The 24285-nt window shown below is 38.6% G+C and overlaps 1 protein-coding gene across 4 annotated transcripts in view; it reads left to right on the forward strand.

The window, feature by feature from the left end:
* The window catches only part of FAM3C (FAM3 metabolism regulating signaling molecule C), a 48565-nt gene that overhangs the window by 10621 nt on the left and 13659 nt on the right, over nucleotides 1–24285 (forward strand). For all 4 annotated transcript variants that reach the window (XM_019750072.2, XM_074315665.1, XM_074315666.1 and 1 more), the window contains 5 exons: nucleotides 3982–4036; nucleotides 8248–8352; nucleotides 15425–15454; nucleotides 16119–16242; nucleotides 23332–23390. In XM_019750072.2, coding sequence (XP_019605631.1) covers nucleotides 4024–4036; nucleotides 8248–8352; nucleotides 15425–15454; nucleotides 16119–16242; nucleotides 23332–23390 — 331 coding nt within the window. In that variant the 5' untranslated portion in view covers nucleotides 3982–4023. The remainder of the gene's footprint in view (nucleotides 1–3981; nucleotides 4037–8247; nucleotides 8353–15424; nucleotides 15455–16118; nucleotides 16243–23331; nucleotides 23391–24285) is intronic.

Raw genomic sequence — 24285 nt, forward strand, 5'->3', positions numbered from 1 at the left:
ATGGATAGATGGATGGGTGATAGATAGATAATCGTAAGGGATTGGCTCATGCAGTTGAGACAGAAATGAAAGCATCTGCAGTTGGCAAGCAGGAGACCAGGAGAGCCCACAGTATGGGTAGTTCCAATCTGAGTCCACAGGCCCGAGAACCAGGATTGTTGATGGTGTAAGTTTCAGTCCAAGTCTGAAGGTAGGTGAAGATCGATAGCCCAGCTCGCAGACAGTAGAGTGAGTTCTCCCTTATTCAGCCTTTTTTGGTCTGTTCAGGCCTCCAAACATATTATGTGAGGCCCACTCATACTGGAGAGGGCAAACTGCTTTGCTCAAATGTTCATCTCCAGAAACACTCTCACAGACATACCCAGAATAATATTTAACCAAATATCTGGGCACCTGATGACCCAGTCAAGTTGACACATACAATTAACCAGTACTGGGAGTAAATATATTTTACCTGCTTGTGCTTGGACCTTGTTTTTCTTAATTCTGATGAAAAGCCCCAGTTCATATGAATATTAGAATTATATGAACGTCACTCAGTTCATTTAAAATAACATTTGGCCAGCACTGAGGTAAAGTTGGACTGAATTGAGTGATGGTTTCTTTGTATTTATGGAGTGTAATTTATAGGATTTTCTTCTGGCTTAATTAAGTGTTGTTTTGTAATATTAAATACATCAGTGGGTATGTTTGTGTGCTTTATTTTCTTTTATCCTTTCTGTCTTGGTTCTAATATACATGCTTAGACATTTTGACGAACTGTCAGATCTCTGGAGTGGCTGGCTGGCAGCAGAGATAAGCAATTCCCGAGCAGTATGCAAAAACCAAATTGACTGGCATAGACTTTCGGTCAATGAGCTTAGTATGTAAGTGAGCTGCTGAGGTGAAAGGGAAGTGGGTTTGTTTATAGTATCAGCTGCTTCTTTGGCCTTCAGGTGACCTTAGAGAAATGGTTGACCTCATCTCTAATGCCGTCATAATACCCACTACAACTGGAAGGCTCTTGGGAAGATTACATATAATAAAATGTGTGTGAATTGCTCTGCTGTGTGCATGGTTTACAGTAACCGGCAAGAACTTCCCCTTCTGATCAATGATTATTTTTATAGCTTATTTTGTTAACGTAGAATGGTGTTCTTATAATTCACATACATCAGAGTTCACTTGTCAAGGCAAAAATGAAAGTATCACTTGCTCTGTGTTTTTATTGGTTGTTCCTCAAGTTAATCGATTCTAGGACAATATACCTGCTTAATCAGGCCTGATTTTTAACAAAACTTCCCTAAATTAGACTAAAGTAGATAGTTGGGGTAAAGGAAATGTTCAAATGACAAGGCATTCAAAGAAATCCGGTTTGTCAGTCTGAGACTCTAATTTAGGCTCTTCTTCAGTCTGGAGCTCACACACTCAGCTGTTATCCAGAACAGTGCCCTGTGCAGGGACGTCATGGTGGTCCCCCTGCAGTGGACGCTCAGATGATTGTGCACTTTACATATTAGCACCTATTTGGTTCAGTCATTTATCTAAAACTTAGAAACTTGTTGTTTGGGCCTCCACGTGTTTCACAAATGTACTGTCAGAGTTGTTTTTGTTTTTTGGGGTTTTTTTTTAATCAGCCTTAAAAATATCCTCCCCTACCCCCAATATTCTAGTTTTGTAAGTGGCTCTCATTTCTCTATCTCTACCTTTTAATGAGCATATAAGAAAAATAAATTCTTTGACGTGGTGTTCTGGATTAAAGAGCTCTGACTTTCTAGCAGAGGTGTTTCTTTACCCTTTCATCACTGTCTTCATGTTCCCTGGACCTGTTCCAATTCCCACTGGATTGTTGGAGGTTCAGCCTTAGGTTTCTACCAGATTCCAGTACGTTTTTGCTTTTTTTCTCCCCGCCGAAGCTGATTATATGTAATGATTTTCCTTGTTTTGAAATGGCCTCCTAAGAAAACCAGTTAGGAATTATTTGGAATTGGCGCATCGTAAACAGGCTCCTTGATTTGCTCTCAGATAATCAATACTCGTTCCTTATGCTGATTTACACCCAGCAACGCTGATTTGCTGCTTAAGCAGACTCATGCGAAGTGTGCTGTAACTGAGATTTGATGGAATTTGAATTTAGGGATTTTACTAACTGTTATTCTCTGAGAAATTTAATGGACGACCTGTGAATTCAGGTGGGTAATTGTAGTTCCTTATTTGCAGTCTTCCGTAGTGATGGGCTTAGAAGCAGGTGTCTTGGGCGGTGCAAACAGATGCAGGCCTGTGAGGCAGTGACTTCAACTGCACAGGTGTGGCCTCCTCAGCAGGTAATGGAAACAGTGGAATAGAGCAGCAAGTGAGTTCCCAACTGCTTATCACACTTTCAAAGAAATGTTCCTAGGCCACACTCAGATAAGAGTGAAGTTATTTGGGGATATTCGCTGGGAAGAAAGGCATGTGTGTGTTGTGAAAGGCCTGTCCATTTTTGCTTGAAATCCAAAGAGGAGTTACAACCCCTAGAGGTTTTCATTTGAAAAGCTGAAGATTTTTTTCTGCTGTTCTGTGATGGTTTATGGAGCCTTGAGAATCCCTAGTTTCCTTTCCATGTTTTCCAAGCCTGTGACTAAGTAGTTAGTTTAAATAGATACAGAAGTTTGACTTTTCCTATCATGGGGAAGGTGTTCAGATAACTAACAAAGGAAAAAAAAATCAATAATGCTCAATTAAGTATCAGTTCAAGTGTTGATATTTTCTTCAGGACAGATTGGGCAGAAGAAAGGGAGTTAGCATAAGAGCATTAATCATTTGGGTTTGACCCCCCTCCCCCACTTATTCCTTTTGGTGAATTTCTTACTTCCTTTCAGTGACCTTCAAATGTAGACCATTATCTTTATTAAAGACAATGTGCATTACTACATCAGACTTCAGCATCAAAACATCAGTATGAAAATAGAAACAGAAAGATGTCTTTTTGATTAATGTGACTCATTAATCAAAAATTTCTTTTGGATTCCTTTCCTGTCCAATAGATTAAGTCGACTGTGGTAGCTGTCCAGATAAACTAGGGCATGAATTTCCTGTCAAGCTCAGGTACTTGCTTTTCCATTTGGTTTTAAAATTTCCCCTATCTTGATTTATTTCTTAAGGGGGAAATACACATACACAGATATTTTTCTAGCATGCATTGCTTGTTGGATAATGTCAAATATTGCTATTAGGATAATACCAAAGAGTAATTTCTTCATTGGTGGATAAAATACACTGTCAATGTTGGTGCAAAAGTGCGTTTTTTGCAATTATTTTTAACCTTTTAAACTGCAGTTACTTTTGCACCAACATAATAATTGCTGAAATGTTTAAAATTGTATGTCAGTACTTCTGAATATATATACTTCTGCAAACTTAAATTGAAAACATGAAGAGAAAGAGGACCCTGGTATTAAAATCAGAAGCCTAGGAAGTGCTTATCATATTGTGTTATACGAAATTGTGTTATACGAAAAATGAAGTGGCGTCTTATAGTTGAGTAAGCCCTGGGCCAGGAGCCATTAGACCTAAATCCTAGCGCCGTTCTACAAATAATTTGTTCCGTGACTGGATAAGCAACTTAACCTCTTTGGACCTCAACTTGCAAACTGAAAGTTTGCACCTAAATGTCCAAAGTACCTTATAGATAGATGTGTGATCACTGAGAGTAATAAGGCATTATCTTCTGTTTATACACTTGATGTAAGTTTTCCCTCATTTGTTCATTCAGTTAGGGAGGGGGACACCGCAGAGTAAGATATGACTGTCCCCTCAGTAGCGGTGGAAGGAGTAGACAGGCCCAGTGGTAAGAGCTTTTTCGTTAAACGTCAATATTGATACAATGCTTAGAAGTGTCATGACACTTATTTAGTTAGTGTCAATAAATAAGTGTTGGCGTCTCAATAGAGACATCAAACTCAGTTAAGGACGGCTGTTTGTCCTAAACCTAATGCTGTTTATCTTTTCCTTTGATTTTAGGAGCTTATTTAATGAAAAGTCCCATAGACTGAAAAACCAAACATGAGGGTAGCAGGTAAGATATTTAATTCAGTAGTAATACTTTTGCTTTTTGTGTAACCTGTTTGTTTAGTAATGACTAAAGGAGAGGGTAAATAATCTTTTTCTATATTGAGTACAAAGCTGAAATATAATAAATTAAATCATTATTTAGCCTCTTTACTCATATAGTTGGAAAATCACAAATTGGACATTTAGTGAGTGTTAGTTACATAAGTGTTTGGGGGCACTTATGTTAAAATTATTTATGCTAAATGATGTAAGTTATGATTTTAATGTTTATGTTCTTATACATTAAGCTCATTTGCCTAATAATGCATAGATAATGTCCATATAAAGAACAATTTGACAACCTAGTGGGGCTGACTTTTGTGTTTGCTAAGTTCTAGTTCATTGAGGGAAATGAGCTGTAAAGTTGAAAAGCTGAAATTTTTCATATGTGTATACTTCAGTTAATACTAGAATATTGAAGCATTCAACCAAATGTGTTTTTGCTTAAGCGACTAGGTGTTTGCTAGTTCAAGTTCAATCTAAGTGAGGTTATGTGTAAGAACATCTGTTCCTTGGGCAGCATGTTGAGGAAATTGAAAACCACCTCTTGATTGATGTTCATAGTACGTATTCAGGGAGTTATCTTTCCACATTATAAAGAGACAGGTCCATAAATAACTGGAAGGGCTGGTTACCTCTTCCTACCTGTAGTGAAAATAAGTGCGACCCCTCCATGCCCACCCCCGACCCCCAGCACAGCAAAGGCCCTAGAGGAAATGCACACTTTACGTAGAAATTTCTATTAAGTGTGTATCCAACATAGGAGACACTGTGCAATTTCTCAAAATCAAGGTGCTCTTTCTTTTAATTATCATCTTCTCACCGGCAAACAAAATATTTTCCTACGGCTGAATCTCTTCGAAGTACCTCAAGTCGGGCGGGGGCAAGCACACAAGTCTTTTGGCTTCAGCCAGAATCATGTAGAATCAGGTGCAGGTGATGGAACATCGTGACTACTCAGCAAAGATCACTGAGGGGTGTGCACAACTGTTTTTGTAGAAATTTGAAAATCTGGATCTCTTGGTCATGAACTTCCAAAAACCATTCTTTTTTGAGTCGCTGTCCAATTATTAAAGAAAAATATTCCCAGAAACCAAGAGCTTGTTTGTGGTTTTAAAAAAACATGTTATGATGTCCTTAAAAGACTTTGAATACAGCAGGACGGACTATTTATGACTACATGTTTCCAGATGATTTTAAAAGTACATTAATTAATTAAGTAGGATTATTTGAAATAATCAAAGCAAGTTTCTCCCTCTCACGTAATTCTACATTCATTCTAGTTGAAATGAACTTTGTTATCAAGTCCATTTCTCTGATTCTGACAATTAATACCAAGGTTAATGGATGAATAATTATTCACTAAGGGCTTATTTTCTGTTTGGCACTGTTCCTAGCATAGGTCTTCAGGGGATTTCTTTTTAATGAATGAATAAGGAAGATTCACTATTAGTTTATTGCTTTTAAACCAATTAATTCTTTCTAATTTTTTAAAAACGTATCCTGGTTGCTTTGAAATATCTGCGTAGTCGTTATTCTTACAGTGAGGAATTGATGCCTAGAGTTTATGCATTTCAGTTTGTGAGAAGTAGGGACGCACTCAGATGAGTGCAGTCTGTGACTAGAAAGAAGAGGGAATCTCATGGGAAGTTATTAATGGGAACCTGGGTCTGGGATGGGTAGGCCCCTCCAAGTTCACGGTCGGATGATGGTCAGCTCTGGAGGAGACCCACTGTAACAGGAGTTCCAGAACTCCACCATTATGGGGGCTCTGCTCGTCTTCACCGGGCCAGTCCTCTCAGGAACCATCTGCTGATTCCGTTACCAGTTAGTTTCTCCACCTCTGACTTTTCTCTCCCTTAGAGCTTTTGTGTCCCCCTCGTTCCTCTGATGGTCCTCTGTAAGTGAGTAGGTCTTGGTTTAAGACTCAGTTCTACAACTGACTCATTAGGTGAACTGAGGCGTGTGATCTGAATTCTTAGCCTTGTTTTTCATCTTTGTAAAATGGAAATAGTATCTTGAAAAGCTGTGTGAGTGGGATTATGCTTACAAAACATTTAGCTGTATAGTAGGTACCAAGTAAATGGCGTGTATGTTTATTACATGTGTGTGTGAAGTATGTGTATGTGCACATATATGTATGCGTGATGCATATAGCTTGTATAGTGTAGGCTCAGGTTAACTTGGTATTGAATTTGGTCTAGAACTTTCATCTATTATAGACTTGATATTTTAGTATTCCAATCATGATCAACAAAGATTTCATGTATCTGCTTTAAACGACTAGAAAAAGGTTATCTCTAGTTGTACCTGCTCACGACGGATAGAAAATGAGATGTCAAGACTATAATCTTCATGCCTTTGGTCTTCAATGATCAAGAAAAAATGTGCCACCCGTTACCGTTCATCTATGTAGCAGACATTTCTGAGTGTTACTGTGGGCTGGGCACTCTGCTGGATCCTGTGGGGGAAAGTGTGCAGACCCTCATGGAACTTGACTGTCTTATGCACAAAAATTTAGGGGACTTGTAGTTGCTCTTGAAAACAGGAAGCACAGTTTTTGGAGAAGAGAAGATAGGAAACGGAGTGGGGTGAGGTCATTAGTTATGTACTGTGTTTCCCCCAAAATAAGACCAGGTCTTATATTAAGTTTTGCTCCAAAAGACGCATTAGGGCTTATGTTCAGGGGATGTCCTCCTGAAAAATCATGTTAGGGCTTTTTTTCCGGTTAGGTCTTATTTTCGGGGAAACACGGTAGTTAGACTTCCTCGTTGCCACCTCCCTTCTGTATTTATAGTGATTCTCAGCAGAAACGTGCAGCTCTGAGAACTGCTGCTTCTCAGCGTCCTCAGCCTTTCCCAGCATCAGCAGTTCGTCCCCTCCCCACTCTTAAGGATGTAGACCTAATCGCTTTAGGTTTATGAAATTAGAAGGAATATAGTGCTCTTTCACTTTTCCTAACGCAGTAGAGTTTCAGTCGTTTTTCAGGAGAACGTAGTAATTTGGTGTTAGAACAGAGTACTGTACAAAGCACCTGGCAGTGTGAGGATCCCTGGATTCTGGCCCTCGTGCTGCCACTAAGTTACCTGTCGTCCTGGTCAGTTGCCTCACACCTGGGCCTTTGTTTCCTGAAGGATAATAAGAAGACTGCTGATCCTATCTACCTTTTGTATCAGTATAAATTAAACATTTGGTAGGAGAAGGGAATGGTGATTGGACAGACTGATACTCATTTTGTTCCTGAATAACCTAATGTGATGGCTCTGAAATCCTAAGGGCCAGAGGAAGATGGCCTCTTTCCTGTCACTTTCCATTTCCTTTCCTGGCTTGCATTTTTTCTTTTTCTTTTTTAGATTTGCTTAGCTATGGAGAAAAAGGACACATGATGATTCCCGTTAAGCATTGAATTGGCAACTACTTTAGCAGTGCTAGCTATTTGTAAGGCATTCAGAAGTGGTTAAAGCTATATAGGTGTGAAAGACTGAGCGTGTGTCTTCATGGAGCTTCCCATATAACCACGTCATGAAGCACACGGACCAGGTGTCAGATGAAGTCCTCCAGGAGTGGAGAGGGACTGTGCTAAACTAGGTATCAAATGTGAGGAGGAATTCTCTGTTCACCACACCAAGGGCACTTATGCAGCTCCGAGAGGTAGGTTGGTTGGTGGTAGGACATCCCATTTGACTCCTTACTTAGTGCACATTCTGCTCTGTTGCCTTATTATCTCCAAGAGGTCCAGTGTTTTGGTATCATCCCTGTCTAGTATTATTGCCTGTTATATTTGAAAAGGATGAGAAATGGGTCATCCAGCCTACTTGATGGCAGTCTTCCATTAGCCCTGATAGTTTTGTGTAGTCAGCCAGCGATTGAGGCAGCTCTTTTTGTGTCTGTGTGTGTGTGTGTGTAAAATTAGATGACTCAAGCAGTTAGTTCTTTGTCTAAATTTCTAGCCGACCTGATAATTCTTTGGTCAGGAAAATCCCATATCTTGATGGATATTTGGTACCATTTTTGTTGTAAGTCGAGTAAAATTAAGCACCAATAGATAACAAGGGAAATGTTATTACTCTTAATTTTTTTTTTTTTATAAACTTACTTTTTTTTATTGAAATGCTGTATTATAAAAGTTCTGTGGGCTCATAAGCTCATGCTGAATTATTTCTGCCCTTTATCTAGGTGCTGCAAAGTTGGTGGTAGCTGTGGCAGTATTTTTACTGACATTTTATGTTATTTCTCAAGTATTTGAAATAAAAATGGATGCAAGTTTAGGAAACCTATTTGGTAAGTAAGTTTCATTTCTTTCCCGGACTTTCTTAAGTCTTCTTTTTGACGTGATAGTTTTTAAATTTTACCACTTACCAACATTGAGTCTCTCTGCTGTTTAGTCTGTCTAGGAAAGAAAATGTAATTAGACGAGCAAGTGTGATTCATTAGAATATTTTAAAATATACAATAGAAAGTCTTAAAATTAATTCAGTATAAGTCATAAATCTTCTACTCAACATTTTGAATATGTTTAATGGAGTCTCTTTTGTACATGCTTGGGCTCATTAATCATGGCATTGTGAACGCACATTCTAGAAGATTCCACACTCTGTTTGAATTGGCTGCTGCAAAACTTGGAACCAAACCTCGCCCTCAATTAGCAAGCGGTTAGGAGTCATGATAATGCCTGTTAAATTCCAGCCATAGAAGTCCGTCTTGCTTTCCTACCCTTATTTTCCTTCTACAACATTTTTTCTTTTTACCAATTTATTTAATGCTATATTTGTAAGCATATCATTGTAAGCTACCTTAACTCAGTGTTTAAGAAAATATTTACATTAATAAAACAAATTAACATTTAAAATGTTTGCATAAGCTTTGGCTGCTGTTTAGTTTAAGGTATTACAAAACGACCCATGAAAGGTGCGACTATAAAACTGGTAAAAAGTATTTTGATCTGCTAGGCAGAGATCAGATGAAACAACTTGCACATCTCTGGAATAGCAAGTTTAGCTTTCCATAAACTAATATTTGCAAGGGATCCCCAAGACCTAATTCACTCCCTCACATCTAGTTTCAAGACTCCCTTAAACCAGTGGTTCCCCAACTCTGATGTCACAGGACTCTCCAGGGAATGTTGGTAAATGCAGATAGATTCTGAGTCAGTGTTTTGGAAGGGTCCTGGGAGTCTGCATTTCTAACAAGCTCCCAGGTGATGCTGAGATGCCGATCATGGCCCACATACCAAATATCACGGCTTTAGACAATTGTGACTTGTAGACATCAATTTCTGCATAAATATTTTCAGGGACTTCTCTTACAACAGCTCCTTCAGAGTACTTTCTTGTACTGCCCTGAAATTGTGCCTGTTGTCCTCCCAAGTAAATAACAGTCCTCTGTCCCCTGCTGGCATTCTCTTCTTGTTAATGACATCTCAGAGAGTTCAGTTGTAGTCATACTCTTTCAGGCCATCTTTGTACAAGTTTTCATCTTACCAAGTTACGGAATCCTCCCTTTCCATCATTCCTCTTAATGTGCTAGTTATTCTTCTCTGAATCGTTTATTTTTCAGTATCCATCTGAAAATGAAGTATCCAGGATCCAGCATAGAGTAGTTATTACAAAGTACAGTGAGACCTAACTTTACTTCTTCTGTATAGAGTGTTTCTGTTACTACAAAGGGACCAGCCTGGTGGCCTTTGAGAGTGCAGCTGGTTTCAGTTGAATGATGGGGCAGAAAAACACTGAAGGCATTGAGGACTTGTTCACTGTTGCTGTGGAAACAATGTGTGTAGCTCGTTCTTCTAAGAAACGCTGATAGGAAGGGAAGAAGATTATGGGATGGTAGCTTGAGGCAGAGGCAAGTGGAACTTTTGTTTTTTTTCTTTTTTTTTAAAGTAATGGAGAGACTTTTACTTGTCTGTAGGCCTTGGACAAAGAGTCAGTGAATTACAAAACAGTGGACAGAGCTTGAACACACAAGAAAAGGAGGATCCTTGAGAGAAGGGAGGCGATGGGCCCGTTGGTACAAATAGAGCTTTGGGCAAAGGGCTCACTGTTTTCAGAGAGAAGAGGCTGGGGGAAGCCAGTGTTTGCCTTGTTTGGATCTCTATCTCTAGTCTGGACTGTTTCCGTAAGCATCACTGGGATGTTGCTATGTCTGTTTCCCATCTTTGATATCTGTCTATCTCACCGCTGCCAGACCAATTAACACTCATGAACCTTTAGTACTTCCCGTTGCTGGAGAGTAAAATCCACACTTCCTAATTAGGAGAACACTCAGGCCCCCGACCTGCCTCTGCTTTCCTCACCTGTTCTCTGCCCCTCCCCACGCAGCCTCACACCCCCTGTGCCCTTCTGCATATGACTGTGGGCACAAATCCTGCCCTTTCCTGCCTCAGCCTTGGCACCCTGCACGTGTTTCTCATCTCCCCGTCATCTGGTAAATCCTTTTCATTTTTCAAAACTGCATAAATGCCCCTTCTTGAGAGAAATCGTATTTGAAACTCCCTCTTTTCCTATTAGAATGCATTTGTTCTCTCTCTGAACTGTTTGTTCCAGTGCGTAGTACTTACATCTCAGTGTGGCCCTGATTTTATGCTTCCTTACATTATAGAGTTTCTTCTATTCTTCTTTACGTATCTATATCTGAATCGTGAGGGCAGTAATATCTTGTTGCTTCATCCAGGACCTAGCACTGGGCTGGACCCTGCAGATAGTACGTGCTGATTGAATGGAAAATGAATGGAGGTGATTGAGGGTTAGGATACTTCCATGGGAAGGAAGAACATTTCCAAAGTGAGCTTCATTGAAAGCTGGGTTAGTTGAAAAGCTGCTGGTCATCAGCTATGAACAGACCCTGAGCTACTTTAACGAGGTTAGCTGTCTCTTAATTTCCATTGTGATTTTTTCCTAATGTTAGGAACCTGCAACGTGATACTGTGTGTTTTAGCTGTCTGATGTAGGCATTCTGGGGACACATGATTTATTTTGTTGTCACCACTGAAGTCGTACACCACTATATCCACAAAATCTTACTGGATTCCAATCTACTGAATTGGTGAAAATTACGTTTGCATGGTTATATTTTAATTCACATTTCAGAATAATTGAGCAAAGATGGAGATATGGTTGTCTTTGCCATTTGTTTAGCATCCAACTTTATTTATCAAAGGGTAACTTTAACTGGACATTAACATTGTTTCTATAATTAATACAGATTTAGGGGACCCTGAGATTAACTGTAGTTCTTTGCGTGGTGAATATTTCCATTTTTTCCCCACTTGTTGATAGACTATCTTACTTGATAGTTTCCATAAATTTAGATTTATATAGTACAATTTTAGAAAAATAAGCACACTTCTATCTAGGAAGGAACAATGAAAAAAAATGTGCCCACCATTACTACTTGAAATTAACAAAATAGATTATGATTCTTTAAAAACAATTTTAACAAAATGTTTCATTTTGAGATAATTGTAGATTCACATGCATTTGCAAGAAATAATACACAGAGATCCTGGATACCCTTTACATAGTTTTTCACACTGGTAATGTCTTACAAAACCATATACAGTGTCGCAAGCCGGATCTCAACATGGATACAATCTACAGTCTTAGTTCTGGTTGTGATTTAATGTAGTGTTAGCTTTCAACCTGGGTGCTTATCAACTAGTAAGTGTTCTGAACACAGTCCAAATTATTTTTGCATGTATCACTGCAGTAAGTACTTCATGTTCTAGTGAGTTCATTCGTTTTTGCCCTTTCAGATTTAAACCATTGAGACAGTGTATACATAAATTACTTCACATTATTAAAAACTAAAGTGTAAAATGTAGTTCTCTCTGATTTCTGTAGCCTGACTTCTTGAAAGACATTTATTGATGAAACCAAATCGAAAATGTTTATTATTGTTCCTTGAAGTAAAAAGTTGTATGTATTGGAAGATATTAAGAATTAAAGCTACCCAGGTAGTTGGAGGAATAAAAGTTGCAGAAAAGGCAGGATTTTTGTGTTTGTATGCTGTGCCCATATGCTACATGTGGAGCAAATCCTGCTTTCTTTACGAAAATTTACCTGTTTGGCCTCCAGGTGTTAAGATTCTCAGAATTGCAAGGCTCATAGAGGGCTTTCAGTTTTGATGAATATTGAATAAATGTAGTTTTCACCTGGAGAGAAAAGTCGTACACAAGAATTTCTTTACCTTTGAGCATCACCTTTTACTCTTAAACAAATTAAATGGAGGTGATATTATTTACATAAAAGCCTTATGATTGAGAAACTGGTTTTCACAAAATTGCATCCCATTTTTATGAGTTGAGTAGCATTTATTTTTTTTATATTTCTTAAGTTTTACAAGCAAACTTGACCATTTCAGAGGCTCACCTCTGGTTTTCCTTTCACCTCGCTTTTCTCGGTCACTCATCCTCTGAGCATCAGGTGACAATTGGAGATGCTAAGATTCTCTCCTTAGCCCTCTTCTCTTTGGTTGGCCCCACCCAATCATTTGCTAATTTTCCAGTTTATATCTGCATCCCAGATCTCATTTACTGCTGGCCTTTGGACTTTTCCCCTTGGATTTTCTCCAGATATCCTAAAATGAACAAGTCCAACGCAGAACTCTTCATCCATCCTCCACTTCCGTCTCCTATCTGGGTGCAGAGATGATATTTTTGTTCATTGGCTTATGTGAATAAATGCATGAATGCTTCTAAAGCCAAATGTTTGAGAGACAAACTTGACTCCTCGCTTTCCATCACCCCTCCAGTCTGGTCCATCCCCAAGTCTCATCCTTGTTGTTTCTTTAGTCTACTTCTCTCTGTCTCTCTCTGTCTCTCTCTGTCTCTCTCTGTCTCTCTCTGTCTCTCTCTGTCTCTCTGTCTCTCTCTCTCTCTCTCTCTCTCTCTCTCTCTTTCTCTCTCTCTCCCTCCCTCCCCACCCCCCACTGGAGAATTCCCGAGGAGTTCTGTAGAGGGCACTGAGCCTATTTTCCCCAATTCATACTTCCCACATTGCTGTGTGATGGTTCTTTTTTTTTTTTTTTTTTTTTTAAGATGTTTATTAAAATATAGCTAAAACACAATACTGTATTAGCTCAGCTTAGTCTACTTCTTTCAAACCCACATTCACTCCCTTTGTTTGGGCTGCTGCCCTTGTTTACCTACGTATGTGCCTCTGGCGGTATCCTTGTACGTATGGACCCCTGGTCTCAAGTCGTGAACCCTCTGCAGTCTGCTGTCCACTCTGCCATCAGAAGGCTTGTTCTGAAAGCTCCCTGTCCTAGCTTCCCAGCAGGATGAGCAGTTTTTGGACAAGGGATCAGAGAGACCTCAGACATTCCTGTTTCCGGGGGTGGTGTGATAAGAGATGGGATGCTCGAATGAGATACGGCTTTGAAAATGAGCTCTGCCAGTTACTATTATAATTATGACTTGGAACAAACCAAATCCGTAAACCTCTCTGTTCCCATTTCTTTCTCTTAAAAGCAGGGATGATGATTGAATCAGTAATATATGCACACGTGCTTGACTGAGTGCCCATCACATGTGAATGAGCCGTGTTATGTTCCTGCTGCTTCCTCTCATCTTGTTCCCCTAAGTTAGATGGGCCAGAATCCCTGATTTGGGCAGCGTTCCTCCGGAAGCATCTTAAAACCTGAGCAAAGTAAAGCGGAGAATTTCTAGTCTTCATGATGCTAACCACTGGTCGTTAATACGTCTCTGGGCTTTCTCGTTGACAGAAGGGCAGAGCATTAGACCAGATGGTCGCTGTGATTATTTTTCCCTTATATGACATAATTAAGGAAATTGAAAGAATCCCAGCACCCTAATTTACTAACTGATCACTTTTTTGGTTTCATTCAGGTTTTTGTCCTTATCCATGAATATTTTTAGTACTTACAGGTAAAATTTGTTTTCTGCTTTATTCCACACTTTAAACTTTTTTTCATGTTTCTTCATGGCCTTTATGACATCAGTGGTACATGCTGTGCTGAGTATGCTAGAGAACTAACCTTTCTTTACTTGGTCATTTGGCTCTTTTTAAACAATTACATACTATTCTTTTTCAGCTTTAACTTTCTGTTCTCTGGTTTGAGTATGGGATTTACGCACAGGAAGTTCACAATGATCTAAAACAGTACAGAAAAACTGACTGTATCAAACAGCTGGCAGGCTTTATGTCACTGCATGTTTATCAGCCGCACCAGGAAATGGCCAATCTACAATACTACAGATGATGTGAATTATGACGTCCTGGGTTGGGATCGGCTATCAGTGCTTTAGAAAAGGTTCTTAGTGTAGACAGTCAGGTTGAGAGCTTCTGAATTCAAGTTAAGGTTTGATCAAAAAATTCTGGCTACCTTGAAATGATAAATTATAAAACTCCTTGTAGTTACCTTGTTTCTTTTTTTTATTACATCCAGTACGTTTCTATTTTAGAGAAATTAAAGCTCTCCACCACCCCCATCCCTCTTGTGTTCTTCCGAGCCCCCAAATCTCCTCGCCTAATCACTGAGATAGGTTTATGTATGCACTTCAGGGCTTTATATGCATATGTACGTGGCACTGTATAGCAGCAGTAACTTTTAAATACACTAATAGTACCCAAGTATATATTTAAAGTAATTGAAAGGGAAGTGTGAAATACTGTATGATACAACTTACAAACTCAGACAAACAGAGTAGATTGTTGGTTACCAGAGGTTGAGGGGTTGGGGAGGAGATATTGCTCAAAGGGTACAAACTCCCAGTTGCAAGATTAACAAGTGTGGGAATCTGATGTACAGCAGTGTTTATAGCTATTAATACTGTATCATATACTTCACTGTTGCTAAGAGAGTAGATGTTCAGTGTTCTCAGCACAAGAAAGAAATGGTAACCGTGGGATGGGATGCAGGTGGCAGTGAGTACTATGGTAGGAATCATTTTGCAATTTATAAATGTATCAAATCAACTAGTGGCACACCTTAAACTTACACAATGTTATGTGTCAATTATGTCTCAAAACAGCTGGACAAAATAAATAAAAATTTAAAAATAATGGTAAGTTTGTAGAATAATTTCCTGACTAGGATTTAAATGTATAATAACTAAAAATGAAAACAAAATGTAAAGTAAAAATAAAATGTTTTATTTATAATAAACTACTACCCTCCATAATTCCTCTACATAATTGCTTATAGTGAATTATGTAGCCTCAAGTTACTCTCTCGCTTTTCTCTAAAATGATATTCATGTTTTATTTATTATATACTGAGCAATAATTCAAACACTTTTATTTTTATAGGCCTGTTAGCTTTAAATATGTTTAAAAAGTGGATGCTTGCCAATAACCTTATTCTCTAACAAAGATAACTTTTTTTTTCTTAGCAAGATCAGCATTGGACACAGCTGCACGTTGTAAGTATTTCATCTCAATAATTTGCAGATGGTTTATTCTGTTTTAGGCATATGAGAACTTATATTCAAACAGTGGAGATAGTTCGATGTTAGCAAAAACTGATTTAGAAATTGGCTTTTGAAGTTATAAGGATGCTATTTCATTGGACAACCCAATGTCCTTGATATTTATTCTTAATAAATATATTATTTCATGAGTGTTTTTTAGCTTCAGTATTATAAGTAAAGAAAGTGAGTAAAGGAATTTCTAGCTAGAACTAATACGTGAGTAGATATTCATTGAGGCATTAGGGTTTTTAGTTGGTCCTTGAGGTAACTGCTTGTGCATTTATGTTCTGAAATTCAGAGTAACAATTGAAAACCTTCCCATCCTGAATTAAAAAACAGTAGCTTAAAAATAATGAGATAAAACATATTTACCCTCATCAAGATCACATTACTTGATTCATTTATGTCAATTATTAGCTTATTTCCTTGGTGGTTTTGTTTTTGTTTTGTTTTGAGGTTCTTTGAAACCCTCAGGAGAAAAAGTCCCAGCATATTTTCTAAGATATGTATATCTTGGTGATTTACATAATGCCCTTTGTGGTTTGAGATTTGAAACAAGCTCATTATAAAGTCTATTTACGTGTTTTCTTAAAAAAATCTATTTTCTTCCCCAAAGCTACAAAACCCCCCAGATACAAATGTGGCATCTCTAAAGCTTGCCCTGAGAAGCACTTTGCTTTTAAAATGGCAAGTGGAGCAGCAAATGTGGTGGGACCCAAAATCTGCCTGGAAGACAACGTGTGAGTATTTATCAGCATGGAAGCATAAAGCGTGCTATCAAGTTATAGCACATTGAACCTGTGTTTAATGGAGCTTCTTCTTTTAATAACTTTTTATTTTTCAATTACAACTGACATCCATATTATATTAGTTTCAGATGTACAACATAGTGATTTAGACATTTATATAACTTACAAAGTGATCACCTCAATAAATCTAGTACCCATCTGGCACCACACATAGTTATTATAATATTATTGACTATGTTCCTTATGCTGCGCTTTACATCCCCATGACAACTTTGTAAGTACTAATTTGTACTTCTTAATCCCTTCCCCTTTGTCCCATCTGGCAACCATCAATATGATCTCTGTATCTATGAGTTTGTTTCTGTTTTGTTTGTTTATTCTGTTGTTCACATTCTACATATAAGTGAGATCATACAGTATTTGTTTTTCTCTGTCTGACTTATTTCACTTAGCATAATATCCTCTAGGTTCATCCATGTTGTTGCAAGTGATAAGATTTCATTTTTAAAATTTTTATGGCCAAGTTATACACACACACACACACACACACACGTGTGTGTGTGTGTGTGTGTGTGTATATATATTTATATTTATATATATATATATTTATCACCACCTCTTTATCCATTTATCTATTGATGGACACCCAGGCTGCCACCACACCTTGGCCATTGTAAACGATGCTGCAGTGAACATATGGATGCACATGTCCCCTCAAAGTAGCACTTTGGATTTCTTTGGATAAATACCCAGAAGTGGAATTAACGGGTTCTTCTTTCTCTCTTTGTTTTAAAGTCTATGTTGTCTGGTATAAGTATTGCTGTCCCAGCTTTTTTTGTTTTTTATGCAATGCTTTTTTCCACCCCTTTACTTTCAGTCTGTGTGTGTCTTTCAATCTGAAGTGAGTCTCTTGTAGGCAGCTTATGTAAGTGTCTTGTTTTCTTATCCATTCAGCCCCCCATCTATTGATTGGAGCATTGAATCCATTTACATTGAAAGTGAATGTTAATAGATATGTAATTATTGCCATTTTATTATTCATATTTTTGATCTTTTTGTTTCTTCTTCGTAAAGAAGCCCCTGTAACATTTCTTGTAATTCTGGTTTGTTTTAATTGATCTTTTGAAAATGTATTCAGCATGCTTTTACTAAAGACAAGTGATTTCAATTTTCATTATACAATTTCCACCCCCCCCCACACACACACACACACATTTAAGGACTCTTAAAAGTTTTTACATTTCATATTAGAGAAAGTGACATAAGAGCACGGTATTTATCCAGCCTCAAGGAGAGATGAAGGATTTCCTCTGAGTGGATTTTCTAGATCTGCATTGTCTCATATGGTGGCCATGGCCACATGTGGCTATTTAATTTTGATTCTTAAATCATAGGGAAAAAGTTAATTCATTTACATTAATTAAAATTAAAAGTTGAGTTCCTCGGTCACCTGGCTACGTTTCAGGTGCGCAGGAGCCACAGGTGGCTTGCGCCTACCAAACTGAACAGCACAGAGTATTCATTCCATCATTGCAAAAAGTCCTATTTGGCAGCCTTGCCCTAGATAACGAACACCCCATCTCACAAACTGACACCTTTCATTTTCAGTGTTTGAATGCTGCTTGTCCAAGTGTGACATAATCCAGTAACAACCTCAAGCCTGTCCTGGCACAGAGCTGCTTGCCGCTGAGCTGCCGGGTTGACATGCTCGACAAAGTACAGTTTTTAGGTTTTTCACTTTCCTACCTCAGTGTCAACGATCACCTGTTTGGAGTTTTTGCCTCTGAAGTCACAAATCCTGCTTTTCGTCGGTTGCTTTTATTCTGCTCTTGCCTGGAAGATTAGATATGAGTTTATTTAAACTTCATGTACAAGAATAAATATCCCATTAAGTATGTAGAATAAAGAGGGACGTAATTTTTCAGATAAGAGGAGAGGAAACTAGGTCATTTCTCCCAGCATTTTGTGTGTCTTTTCTTTTTAATATAGAAGCTTCTAAGTATTTATCCTAGTCCCTTTTTCAGTTAGCTATGGGCAGGTTAGCCTCTTAAAATAACACTTTTCTTGTAAAATTAAAAGCTTGAGCTAGGTGATCTTTAAGATCCCTGCTCATTTCCTTTTTTTCCTTCATGCTAATAGTGATAATCCACTGTCAATCTGTTGTCTTGTGATTTCTCATTATAATAGACCTGTGCTACTCAATTATGTAATGAAAAACTTCGGATTTTAGAAGTTTGTAGGTTTTACATTAAATAAGACCTTTCCTATTAATGTAGAATGTTCCCATTTCGCTGTCTTATTTTGTTTGGCTGGAGAGGCCCCAGGTTTGATTCTGAATAATAGGAAGAAAGGCCTTTCAGAATACCTAATCTGAGTTAGATTGTTTTTGGCGATCTCTACCTATTTGAAGCATGTTGAGTTTTAATGCAAATAAGAAATCAAATTTTTTTTATTAGCAGGTTTTCAATGTAAAAGATGATATAGGTCAAAAAGAAAAAATAGTATGGAGGCGGTGGTGTCTGATAAAATAAGTACTGGGCTCGAAGCCTGGGAATTGGATTCTAGCATGGTGGGAATGTCACCTAGAATTTGTGTTGCAGTTGCTTTAACCGTAAAAGTTAGGCAGGCCACCTATCCATCCTCGGTCCAGGAACCGTGAGGGATTGAATAATCGATGGGATTTGATAGTCAGGCCTAAGGTCATGAAATCTGATTCCTGATAAAGGGTTGGCCAGACATCCCCAGTGGAGAAACTGCAGGGACCAGCTCCGAATCCACTACTTCTTCCAGGACTTTCCATTTCTGTACTGAAAGTTTTTCCAACAACAGGTTTAAAGAAAGAGTCTGAATTTTTTTAGCATCACTCATGGAGCTTAGTCTCATGGTGGGTGACAGACATTGAAGAAGTGAATGCAAGTGCAGAATTGCAGATGGTGGCACAGGCTGTGCAGAGCTGCAGGGGGTGACGTCACGAGTTCTGGTGGGGGTGGGTGCGATGAGGTTGAGGTGTGCCACTGCAGATTGAGTGCGTCAGGGAATTGTTGCTCTGACACAATGATGTCTCGTCTGAGAACTGAAGGACAAGAAGGAAGACGGGCAGGTGAGAAGTGGGGCAGAACACTCCAGACCGAAGGAAGAGTGTGCTCAGATGGGAAGGAGCTGGAGAGACGTGAATGAGAGCCAGGCCTGCAGGAACGTACAGGTCGTGCAGGTTAGGGCTGAGCTGTTTTCCTGAGTGCACTCACACGTTGTTGACAGTTCTCAAACTGGCATGTCATAACTTCCTTTACATTGAGAAAAGTGACCTGACAGCTGTGTAAAATGATTAGAGAAGTGGGGTGCGGAGAGCAGTTGGAAGGCCATGCTAGTCGCTAGCAGAGCCTCCTGCCATGTGCAACGGACTCATTTTTGCATATATGCTCACTGAAATGTAGAAGTAGATACTCAAAATACATATGGAGGCATTTTCATATCTGCCTACATGTGTTCTAAATAAATCACTTTGGAAACTACTAATCCAGATCAGTGCTTCTCGGCGTGAGTAATTTTGCTCCCCAGGGGACATTTGTCTATATCTGGAGGCATTTGGGGTTGTCACAGTTGTGGAGGTGCTGCTCATAGAGGCAGGGATGCTCTTAAACATCCTGCATCACACAGGGCAGCCCCTCCACACGAATTTTGAGGCCCATAGTGTCATAGACAGAGTTAAAGAAACCCTAATACAGATAAAAGATGATAATTACCTACAGGGTCATGGTCACGGTTTTAAGGACAAGTAGATGCAGTGAAGGTACATATTATGGCGATTAAGATGGGTTTCATTAGTTAGAAGTAGAAGATCCTGGGTATAAACATCAGATGTCACACAATAGAAACTGGTTTCTTTTCTGTTAGAGAACCCATAGAATTTACTTATGTTCAAGATGTAGCTTTTATTTTGGAGATATACTCGTTTAATTTCAGTTTATATGAAGTTGATATTAGGAGTAATACTTCACCTTTTATTATATAATCTTAATATCTGGTACAGGAATATACAGCAGACTGTTGTGAGGGATTTGTATTTTGTTCCATGAAGGGACCAGATAGTACTGTTGGCTCTGAGGGCTAAGAGGTAAAATAGAGAATATTATGCAAGTATCGATATACTCATTGAAATTGTAACTATTTAAATATGTAAAAACTGTTCTAAGCTCATGAGTAGTAAAATAAAACACAACCAAAAAACAGTCAGGTGGCATGAGGTGTAGTTTGTTAAATCCTGCTCGAAACTAATCATTTTAAGAAGTAGTGGTTGGTACATATAGTAGGTATTGGAAGCAAAGCTGTATTTGAGATGTAGACTCTATAGGATCATTGCCTGTAGATTTTGGCCTGGAGGTGTGCAGAGTGGCGGGGGCGGGGGGGACCTTCAGATTCACGAAGGAGACAAGAAAATATTTCACCTGGTGTTAGTAAGCGTGACTAACCATTCTCCACTTAAAACCTTCAGTGCTTTGTCCTTTGCTGGTTAGTTATAGATTTCCCCTGACCGAATTTAACTTTTTAAAAATTAATAAGCTGCTGCCCTCTTGTGAGCAGCCAGTGTCATAGCGCTTCTGGTTGCCTTGATTTCTTTGCTCTGATGAACACAGCAGCATCCTCTGACGTGATCTCTGCGTGGAGAAGACATGGCGCCACTTCATAGTTCCTGGGCCAAGTGAATCACAGCTACTGCCTATTCAGATCAATGATAGAGTTCACTTACGTGTTTCTGAAAGGAGCAGAGCAAATGTATTTGGAAACTTCCCTCCTTTGTGTGTGTGTGTGTGTGGTAGATTTATTTGGCCCACCTCTCAGAACTAGTCTTGCACACACATAAAAAAAGTTTTAAGCTTTATTGCATGTAAAGTTTAGAGAACGACACATGAAACTTGGAAGGCAGCTATGCAACCAGTGTGGGTAGATAAATAGTCAAATGTCACTCAGCTTTTAAAAATCAAAATTTTTATGCATTCCTGTTCCATAATACCTTTTTAATGAACCTTGGAATAGAACATTTTCTTAAACTTTTATTTTGAAATAATTATAGAACGCACAGGTAGTTGCCAAAATGGTGCAGAGAGGTCCAACATACTCTTCACTCAGTTTTCCCGATGCTTCTGTCTTATATAATCATAGTACAATATCAAAATCCAGAAAATTGGCATCATCACAATGTGTGTGTCTAATTCTGTGTCGTTTTATCACATGTATAGATCCATGTAAGCAGCACAGCAATTAAAATGCGGACTTATTTCGTCATCACAAAGATGTCTTACTGCCCTGTTATACGTCACCCCCCACCGTCACTAACCCCTGGCAACAGATAATCTGTTTATCATTTCTATCATTTTGATGTTTTGAGAATGTTAGATAAATAGAATCGTGCAATATGTGACCATTGAGATTGACTTTTTTTCACTCAGCATAGTGCTTTTGAAATAGTAGCGCACGTCAATAATTTGCTCCGTTTGTGTTACTGAGCAGGATTCTGTGGAAGGGATGCACTGCAGTTGTTTTATCTATTACCTGTTGTCCTCAACCAAACAATTGCAGTTGTTTCCAGTTTTTGGCAGTTACCAGGAAAGCTGCTATGACTAGTCATGTACAGGTTTTTTTTTATGTGGATATACGTTTTTATTTCTCTGCCATAAAGTGCCCAGGAATTCCGGGTTGTGTGTTAAATGTGTGTTTAATTTTGTAAGAAATTGCCATTTTGTAGAGCAACTGCACCATTTTACGGTCTCACCAGCATATATAAGAGCTCCGATTTCTCTGTATACTTGCTAGCATTTGGTATTGCCGCTACTTACTTTAGCCGTCCTAAAAGGTGTGTAGTGATATCTGTTTTCTTTTCCTTATGCCTACTGATGTCACACATCTTTTAATGTGGTTTTTTTTTTTTTTTTTGCTACATATACATCCTCTTCAGTGAAATATCTATTCATGTCTGTTGACAATTTTCTTCAGATTATTTGTTTTTTTACTGCTGAGTTTGGAGGATTAGAGCTGTGCTCATTCATATGTTACAGGTTAACTGCAGCTGTGCGTTCTGTGAAAGTCACCAACATATTCTGTGAGAATCAGTTAGCTGTGAGGAATTTACAGTAAAGTATTCTAGATTTCATTATCTGCCAAATGATGTGCTGCACAGCTTTGTATCAGTAAAATTTATAATAAATGTATGTACCTACATATGTCTGTATAGATGTATAAATATATGGGTGTGTGTGTGTGTGTGTTCACATCTGCATACTCTTCCCCTAGCCTCAAGCCGGTTGGTAAACACTGAATAGCTCACCACTGGGAATATTACTGTTACCCCTAATTATTAAAGATACCCAGAATTTTAGTTTAATAATTCTAATCGAACAGACTGCACTGATGACAAGCAGCTGTATCACTAATGCCTTCCCTTTCATACCATCATTGTTTCTGTGGAATGGTCTGTGACCTGCCAGTGGGTGTTGAATATACTGTCATACCAGTCAGGTATGACGACATAAGTGACTGTGGTTAGCAGCAGTCATTATATAAATACAGTACAACTTCTTCTGGGTGCAGAGAAACTTTACACTGAGAATCACGAAGAGCATTTCCCAGTTCGGTGGAACATTCATGAAAGAGTGCTCCCCCGCCCCCACCCCAGGTTCTTTCTTTCACATCATGAAAGATTGGGGTACCATCTCACTTCGTGTCGCACTGATGTTACAGAAGAGGTTGCCAGTTGTTTGCTTGGTGTAGATGGTGTAGATTATGTGCACGGTGTCCACATGTTTTAAGGATTTCCTAAAATGCTGTTTCAATATCTGAGGCAGCAGAGCAAGAAATAGTCTAGTATTTTGCCCTGATACTTGTTAATATATATTTCTATTTGTGGAATTTTATTTGAAGTTATTAGACTGTTTTCTCTGATTTAGTAGAGACCTTTTATTCCCCTCTGCAGTACTAAACAACTGTACATATAATACCCCCAGCCTTTGTGGGCATGCCTTTATTTCTTTGGTATATGTTTGTGCAATAGCTAATTCTACATTTGTCTTGACGTTTCCCTTTCAGTTTAATGAGCGGTGTGAAGAATAATGTTGGACGAGGGATCAATGTCGCCTTGGTAAATGGTAAGAATAATTATTTTAACTAATGGATGTAGTCAGTAGATATGCATGTGCCACTCTTGATACTAACCACCACCACCACCACCACCACCACCACCACCCCACCACCCCACCACCACTACCACAAACCAACAGGAGGTGGAGAGTCCGTGTCTGAGGATTTACAGCATGATTTCTGGGAAGCATCCTGCTGTCCAGTGTGTGGAAAGCTTTCCATGAGACTGTCAGGATACAACCAATCCAACATTAAGTTGGTTAATTCTTGCTGTAAATTTGGGGATCCTAGCAGAATATGAAGATTGACTGACATGAATGAGAAGGTGTAAGAAGACAAAGGGTGATGGACTTTTGGATGGGGGTGGGGGGATGAAGAGTAAGAATTAAATGTAATTTTTCAGTATTTGTCCACATTTCTTCTGATAAGTTCATTATAGTAAATACATTTATTGAACCCTGAACATCTTGAGTGTTCTTGCAAAGTCAGATCTGAAACGTGAATCCATGAAGTGAGGCCTAACTGCATGCTGGTCTTCTCTTTCTGGTATAATAACCCTGTAATAACCCTGGAAAATGGTGATTAAAATCACAGCCACCTTACCCAGTCTATAGTGTAGGAAAACACTTTTTATTTGTTTCACAAGAGGTAAAGTTTTATGTTCCTACTTTCTTCGTTTTATTTAAGTAAAAGGTTCTATACTTATTTATCTATTTAATTGATAACAACAACAAAAAATAGATTTTAAAAGGGAAATAAATGTAAATTTTATGAAAAGATGTCTTTAACGATAGAAAAATGCCTAATTTTGAATTGGAATGGCCTGCAGTCAGTAGTGAATTTCTGCTTGCTACTCTGGCTTACAAGACTAGTGAGAAAATCCAATCTAAAAACGACCTTTTA

The sequence above is a fragment of the Rhinolophus sinicus genome, linkage group LG11 (genome assembly GCF_036562045.2).
Source record: "Rhinolophus sinicus isolate RSC01 linkage group LG11, ASM3656204v1, whole genome shotgun sequence".
Classification (NCBI taxonomy): Eukaryota; Metazoa; Chordata; class Mammalia; order Chiroptera; family Rhinolophidae; genus Rhinolophus; species Rhinolophus sinicus.